General features: G+C 16.9%; 1 protein-coding gene across 1 annotated transcript; it reads left to right on the top strand.

Moving 5' to 3' along the window:
• Positions 1-7,166: 7,166 nt before the first annotated feature.
• Positions 7,167-8,159, top strand: GL218_01123 (Reticulon-4-interacting protein 1, mitochondrial; the record flags this gene model as incomplete). Its single annotated transcript, XM_033577572.1, has 1 exon — positions 7,167-8,159. One exon carries the CDS (start codon positions 7,167-7,169, stop codon positions 8,157-8,159), a length of 993 nt encoding a protein of 330 aa, XP_033437781.1.
• Between the last annotated feature and the right edge of the window lie 1,038 nt (positions 8,160-9,197).

The raw sequence follows: 9,197 nt of genomic DNA, 5'->3' as shown, positions 1-9,197 counted from the left end.
TATAAATAAAATATATTTAATCTAATCTTAAATAATTATAATATTAAAAATAAGTTATTACTAATTTGCCTATTATTTAATTATAATTTTTTTAATATAATATTCAATTTTTTTTTTAATATAAAATTTATTAATATTTTAATTAACAATATATTTATAAATTATAATATTAACGGATTATTTATTAATTTTAGTAAATTATTATATTTAATTAAAAATATTAAAATTTTTAATTATTCTTTATTTATTATATTTATTTATAATATATATATTTTAATTACGGTTAAAATATAAGAAATTATTAACATTTATATTATATAATATTAAATATTTTAATGTTATATAATATAAAAAAGGGTTTTTTTAAATATTATAAAAATAATAAATATTAAATAAGTAATTATTTAAATAAAACAAAAATATTTTAGCTTTTTTGAAATTCTTTACATAATAATTAAATAATTAAAATAATTTACAACTTTAAATTTAATTAATTTATATAGGTTAAGTAAAATATTAAATAGGATTATTTTAAAGTAATATATAAGTAGATGTTAATAGTATATCCTTAATAATAACTAATTTTTATTTGATTTAATTAGATATAATTTTTTATATATTAATTTATATAATATTAAAATATTTTATTAAATTATTTATTATTAAAAAATCTTAAAATTTATTATTTTTAATAAAGATTTTTAATTAAAATTAATTAATAATATTATTTTTTTTTAACTAATTAATTTAAAATTATTATAATATATTATTAAAATTATTTGTATTTTTTTTATTACCTTATTATTAATTTAATAATTTAATTTTTTTAATAAATTATTTTTATATTATCTATTTAATTTGATTAAAAAATATAATTTATATATTAATAAGTAATAAATTAATAAAATAAATAATATCTTTTAAAATTTTATTGATAATATATCCCAAAATAATATTAATATAATTATTAAAATTAATTAGTTAAATTATATTATTTTTAATATTGTAAAAAAATATAGTATAATTTATAATTAGGTTTAATAATTTAATAAAATTATTAATTATAAGTTTATTATTAAAATTTTATAATTTAAATTTATAAAATTTATATTAATAAAGGTTTTATGTAATAAATTCTTTTTTTAATAAAATTTAAACTTAATTGTAATTAATTAAATTATTAATAATTATATTAATTTTTTTATATATATTATTATTAATTATTTATAATTTAATTTTTTTTATATAATTTTAATTAATTATCTTATATTAATAAAAAATGTTATTAATATTTTTTAATTATTAAATAATATTTATCCCATTAAATAACTTATTTTTATAATTTTATAAATTAAAAAAAACAATTTAGTAAAAATATATAAATAATATTAAATTAGGAATTAATTTTTATATTAATATTTAAATAATTAATTATTTTTAAATAATTAAATTTATTATTAACATATTAAATATATTTATATAAATAATAAATAAATAAATTTATTAAATAATTAATTAAATACTAATTAATTTTCTATTAAAAAATATTATTTTTTTATTTAATAACAATATAATATTTTAATAAAATTAATTAATAAATTATATAATTTAAATTTATTTTAAATTAAATAATAATTTTTAAGGGAAAATTTCCTATTCCAATTTATTATTAAATAATATATATAAAATATCCCTATATATATTAAATTCTAATTAATTAAAACAAATAAATTTAATAATTAATAATATTAGTAATATAATAAATAAAAATAGTGTATTAATATTAAGGAATAATAAATTTAATTGAATTTCAAATTAAAATACCGTTCCTTAATATAATAATTAATTTTAGGTAAAAATATTATTATTTTAAAATTAATTAAATATAATTTTAACAAATTAATTAATATTCTACTATATTTAAAATATAAAAAATATTTAATTTAATAATAAATAATAATAATATCTTTATATTATATAATCAATATAAAAATATAAGAAATATTTATCTTTATCCATAAACATTTAATTAATTATTTAATTTTTACAAAATATTTTCTTTTTGGTAAGAAATTTATTTTATAAATAAATAATTATAAATTTAACTTTTATTTACATTATTCAAAAATATAATAAAATAAATAATAATAAAATTATTATAATAATCTTAATAATATACTATCCATTTTAATTTAATAACTTAATTAATAAATCTTTTATTATAATTATAATATTAATTAAATAAATTTTATAATTATAAAACCTATCCTTTATTTATATTATATTATTGATTTTAATAATATAACTATGAAATAGTATTTTAATCCATATCTTTTTTATATTAATATTTAATTATATCCTATTTATCATTTTAAATAAACTTAACTTAATAATTTTTTATATTTATTCCATTATAAATTATATATTATTATCTATTATTATATTTTTAATATCTTAATATTATTTAATATACAAATTTATTTTATTAATTACTATTTTAAACTTTTTAATTTATAAATTATTTTATATTTTTTAAACATTATTTATATTCTTTTAACATAATTTGGTTATAATTATTTTATATTTAATAAAAATTTTATTAATTAAATAATATTAATAAATAAAAATATTTTTTAAAATTCCAATAATAGTTTATTATTAATATCCAATATATTTAAGATTTTTATAATTTCTTTATTTTTAATTATAAATTATATCAATAGATATTTAAAATTAATTTCCTAATTTATAAAGCTATTTTAACTAATTAATATTTAATCGGTTTTTTTAAGATTAAAACTACAGGTTTAAATCCCGTAATAATTATTATTAAATAAAAATAAAATAATTTTTAAAATAAAACTATATATTTAACATATTAAATCTTTATAAAAAACATTCTTAATAATTAAAAATAACACTTTATTTTTAAATATATAACAAGATTATATTAATTAAAGATAAGGTTTAAATTTAAAAAAAAAGAAATAAATATATTTATTATAAAAAAAAATATATATAATAGGTATAAATAACTATAAAATTAATAAATATAAATAATATTTATTTATTAACTATTAATGATAAAAGAATTTATATCAATAATAATAATTAAGAAAATGTAACGATTTAAAGACTTTATATGGTTTTAAAAGCTAGGATTATATAATAAACCCTTACATACGATGTCATTACAACACTGCACTTATTCAATAATTAATATTTTAAAATATTTAAATAATATTTTTTTAAAATTATTTTATATAATATTTTTAATTATTATATTTTTTTATTTAAATATATATATTTAAAAGTTTTTATTTATATAAAAAAAACTTTTTATTTTATTAACCATTATATTAAAATTAAAACTTTTTTATATAAAATATTTATAAAAAAATTTTAATATTATTTTTTTTAATATAATATTATAAATATTAATATATAAATTTAATTTAATTTTAAATTTATAATAATAAAATAAAAAAATTTAAATTTATTTATTTAATATTTTATATTTTTTGTTTTTAAACTTAAAATTATTATTATTATATAACTTAATTAATATAATAAAAAATTAAAATTTATATATCATTATTTATTTATTTTATTTATAAATAAGTAATTTTTTAATAAATTTTTATATTATTTTTAAAAAAGTTTTTATATTTTTTATAAATCGACTTTATTATATAAAATTATTTATTATTATTAAAAACATTTAAATTAATTATAATTAAAAAATTATTTATTTTTTTTAAAATATTTAAACTTATTAAAATACTTAAAAAACTAATTAAAAATTTACAAATTATATTAAATTAAGTTATATTTATTTTATTTATAATTGCATAAATATTAATATAAAATTTTATATAATTATAATTTAAATATTTATAATTTAAATTATTAAAAATAATTATGGTAATAATGTTACCATTATTAAATTTAATTTAATTATAACATTTTCTATTATAATTTTTAATAAACATACGTATATTAAATTAATTATAAACTTAAATTTAAAAAAATAAGTTTTTAATAAATTAAACGTTTTTTTTTTAAAATATATTAAAAATAATTTTATATTAATAACGTTTATTAATATTTAATAATTATTAATTATTTCTTTTACATAAACGCCATAAAATATAATATATTTTTTTATTTTAACGTAAAATAAACGTTTAATTTTATTAAAATAAACTTTAATTTAACTATTAAAATCAATTTTAAAAATATGTTACAAAATTTTATTAATTATATTTTCGTTATAACTTTATATATTTTCGGCTATATATATTTTGATTTAAATTACCAAAACTTTTATTACATTATTAACTATAAGTTTAACATTAAACTTTTTATTGTTAATATATTTTTGTTAAAAATCTTATATTTATTTAATTATATTAAGTATATAATATTATAATTAAAGTTAATAATAATATTAATTATTATAATAAAAGAAATAAATAGAAAAAATAATAAAAAATAATATTATTATTAGAATATATATTATAAAAAAAAAGGTTTACCCAATTTTAATTTTGTAAATTATTTTATAAAAAATTGAAAAAAAATAACGTTATTATGTATTTTTATGGTTTTTAAATGTTATTATTTCTTTAGGTATTAAACTTTTAAATGATATTAATAAATAAAACTTTTTAAATAAAATTAAAAATTTTTTAAATAAAATATAAAATTTATTAATAAAATAAAATTATAACGTAATTTATAATATTATTATTTTTTTTTAATATTTTATGTATTATAAATAAAAATACGTAATAAATACATAAATTAATTAATATAAATTCCTTTAAAATTATTTACTTAATAAAATAAAATTTTAATATTATTTATTTATACGTAATAAATATAAACTTAAAATTTAAAATTTAACACATAAATTATTTTTTTTATTTAAAAATCTTAAATTAATATAAGATTTTTTAAAATTATATATAAAATTAAGAAATTTTAAGTTTAAAATTATATATAAAAATATAAAATCTTAAAATTATTTACTTTTTTTTATTAAAATTTAATATATAAGCTATTTTTTTTTTAAATATTTAATTAATTTATAATTAATTTATTATTAATTATTAATTAATATTAAATAAATAAAGATATTATATATAATATAAAAAGATATTATATATATAATAAATAAAAGTTATTATTAATAATATTTAATATATATTTTAATTATAAATTAAAATACATAAAAATATATATAAAATAAATGGGTTTATTTCACCCAAATCACATGACCAACGTTTTTACAATTATTAATCGGTTATTATTAAATTATTTTTTATTTATTAATAAAATTAAATTAAATTAATATATATATTAATAAATTGTATGAATGTTTTTTATTTTTTTTAAATTTAAATACTTTTTACCTAAAATTTTTTTAATATTATTTTAAATATATTTTATTATTATTTAATTATTATTTACTATTAATTAATTTTTATAAAATTACTTTTTATTTATTTATAAAATAATACCAAATTTATATATATATTAATAAATTATATAAATATTTTTTATTTTTAATATAATAAATAAATTTATACTATTAAAATATTTTTAAACTTTAACCTTTTTTTATATTAATTTATATATATTTTAATTTTATAATAAATATTTTTTATTTTTTATTATTATTAAATTAATTTATATATATATTAATAAATCATATAAATATTTTTTATTTTTACTATAAAAAATAAATATATATTATTTAAAAGCTTTTTATTATTTTGAAACGTTAATAATAGTTTATATAAACTTTAATTATTTTATTAAAATTAACTTTAAATTATTTTAACTTATATGTATATAATAATATAATAAAAATAAAATAATTTTAAAATAATAAATAAATTTATTAAATTAATGTAATAATTTAATAAATTTATAAAATTAAATTTAAATAAGTTTTAAATAAAAAATATTTAAATTTAAATTTAAACGTTTTTTACTTTTAACCATTTTAAAATAAAATAAACTTTTTATTAAATTTAAATGTTTTTTATATAAAAAGTTAAAAAATTAATTTTAAATAATTAAAATAAAAGATATTTTAAACATTATTATTATTTATTATATTATTATTAATATATTTTATTAAAAATTTAAATAAATATATACCAAATATAATTAAAAATTTTAAACGTATTTAAAATTAAAATTTAAAAAACGTTTTTTTTACGTTTTATAAATATAAACACATAAATTAAAAATTTTATAACGTTTATAACGCCAAAAAAAAAAACAAATACAAATAAAACCCATTTTTTAAATTTTAATTTTAACATATTAAAATAAAATAAATTAATATATATAAAAAAAAATATTTATTATTACGGTTAATAATTGTTGCTAAAATTTATTAAATTAACAAAAATTAACTTATAAATAAAACTTTTAAAAACGACTTTTATAAACGTATAAATATACGATATAATTAACGTTAAAATTATTACATGTTTTTAAATGTTAAAACTTATAATATTATAACGTAATGTTATATAAATATGTAAAAAAAACGAGAAAATAATAAAAACAAAAAATTAACTTTAAGTAATTAAAATAAAAGGTATTTTAAACGTTGTTATTGCTTATTATGTTATCGTCGATATAATTTTATTAAAATATATACCAAGTATAGCTAAAATGTTAAACGGCACTTAAGACTATTTTAAAATGCCCTCCAATATTTAGATAACATTTGGGCCATTTTCGGTCTCGGCTACCGAATTCCGTACGTTTTTTTCCTCATTTTCTAATTCTTCCCTTTCGGCATAACCTTTGCCCCGGGAACTTGTCTTCACGGGACCTTTATTTTTAAAGGATCTATGTCGTCTCGTATGACTTTTCACTAAAGAGCTACATTAAGTGAATTAATAAATCATGTAGTTGTTCTATCTTCTTGATCTTTCTCCGTCGATATGCCATTCTGCTGTATTAATATATAACCTCCTCCTTTCATTACAAGTCCTCTTTGGACCATCATGCCCTTTATATCATTTATATATTCGACATTTACTATAGCATCTTTCCGACAAGCTATTGTTCATCTATATCTTCAACGCTCCTTGTCACTTACATCTTCGGGTTAGACCTAATAGTAATTAAAATAAATAATGAAGGCCTGGACGTGGACTCGTGGAGGCTATCCCGGAGCATTACAACAATCCACGCTCCCGTCCGACACTGGGCCCCTCAAATCATCTGAGATACGTGTCGGAACGAAGGCTGCATCGATCAATCCTGTTGATGTTCAGTTGATGTCATACCCCCTAATATCACATCTTCCTGCCTTTCTTGTTCCGCCGCAAAAGGGCGTAGGCGAGGATTTCTCAGGTGTTGTTGAAGAAGCCGGATCGAACTCTGGCTTTAAGATCGGCGACGAAGTTCTCGGTATCACCCCGTTCCTCCCCGGTGGTACTCTCCAGGAGACAACTCAAATCGACACCAAAGTATCTGCAGTAGTGCGGAAGCCTACTGGTTGGTCCTGGGATCAGGCTGCGGCTCTCCCGCTGGTCTGGCTCACGGCCCGAACGACTATTGCCCGAGCAGAGTCTCATGTGAAAAGCGGCAAGATAGTTATCCTGGGTGGTAGTTCTAGTTGCGGCACGTACGCTGTCTATCTTGCAAAGCAGCGTGGTTGGACGGTGAAAGCCTCTTGCTCTGGCCGCAATGCCGATTTCGTTCGCAGCATGGGGGCAGACGATATCATCGACTACACAACTACTAACGTCCCTGAACAAGTCAAGGCCTTCGCTCCCGATGCTATTATTGATTTTGTTGGAGGCACGGAATGTCTAGGAATCTCAAAGGCGTACGTGACCGTCGTCGGCGACAAAACTGACCGGCTATCCCCGGGCGGTCGATATATTTACTTGTGGAATCCTCAGATGCTCCTTCGCGCCGTTGTCGGGAAGATAGGTCTTGGACAATCTTATACCTGTATAAATCTTGAGTTTAGCACCTCCTTTTTAAAGGAATTACTAGACCTACCTAAGGATAAGATCGTTATCGACTCCGTATTTGAGTTTGACCAAGTGAAGGAGGCATTTGATAAGCTTAACACCGGGCGTGTAAGGGGAAAGTTGGTCATAAATGTCGCTATGTGAGCGGTTGAAGTAGTATATAAGTGTTGCTTAACGTTTGGTGTTGTCCAGCCTTAGTAAATTTCATAAGTGTATTGCTTAGGTATGCTAAGCTATCTAATTTGTATAGTCCGTTAAGGACCAGGAGACTACTTGGGTAACTTATCTTGTTGTTCGTGGCTATCAGATTTTGTATTTTGCTACATTTATTACTAGAAACTCTCGCATATGAGTGAGTTTAGCTGTTTATGTTTATAGCAAGGAGGTTTCAAATGGTTAACCCTTGACCGAACAAACACAGCAGTGTTAGATCCGATCTATAACTCTTCATCATTTATAATTGCATTTATCTAGTGGTTAAGATGGGAAGCGAATCAGTAAATGCCACTCCCTGGTAAAGTCACTACATTCTGCACTCGAGTTAGTATACGAGTGTTCGTTTTACGTAGATGTTAAGTCTAGGCTCGCACAAGCTTTTGTTGTCTCTAGTAGGATACTATTTCGACATCGCCAAGTACTAACATCCACGAGAGAATTAACTATTCATCCTGGAAAGTTAATAAAGTCTATCATAGCTCGGGTTTAGATCATACGTGGGAATGAATGTGTAAACCAAGGTTAAGTGTTCGTTTACAGCAGTTATGCCTAGTTTAAAATATCACTGGAAGGGTAGAAAGCGCCGCCAAACTCGACTTAAATTGTCTAGGATAGCTCTCAAATATCTGCTACCGAAGAGTCGTATATGTATAGGTACTTAACTAAAGTGAACCCAAAAATTCGTACGAAATAGCATTCCCTTCTCAACTTTTACTCAGCCTCTTTTTAAGAGGTTACACATAATTCCTCGGATATAAAGTAGAACGAACCATAGACGGTTAAAACTCATCAGCCAGCATGCTAGAGCAACCGAAGATTGAAAAATATACGCCGTATAAGAAGTGAGCTTTTATCAGGTGAGTTGAATGTGATTGAAATCCCTCATCTAATAAGACATTGAAATAACTAAACGACGTCAGTCGATCCCAAGTGATATCCTCTTAGCCTCACTGTAGTGAAAAATTA

This window comes from Daldinia childiae (assembly GCF_008694065.1).
Source record: "Daldinia childiae strain JS-1345 chromosome Unknown Scaffold2, whole genome shotgun sequence".
NCBI classification, from domain to species: domain Eukaryota; kingdom Fungi; phylum Ascomycota; class Sordariomycetes; order Xylariales; family Hypoxylaceae; genus Daldinia; species Daldinia childiae.
This window is presented reverse-complemented; position numbering and strand designations above follow the sequence as displayed.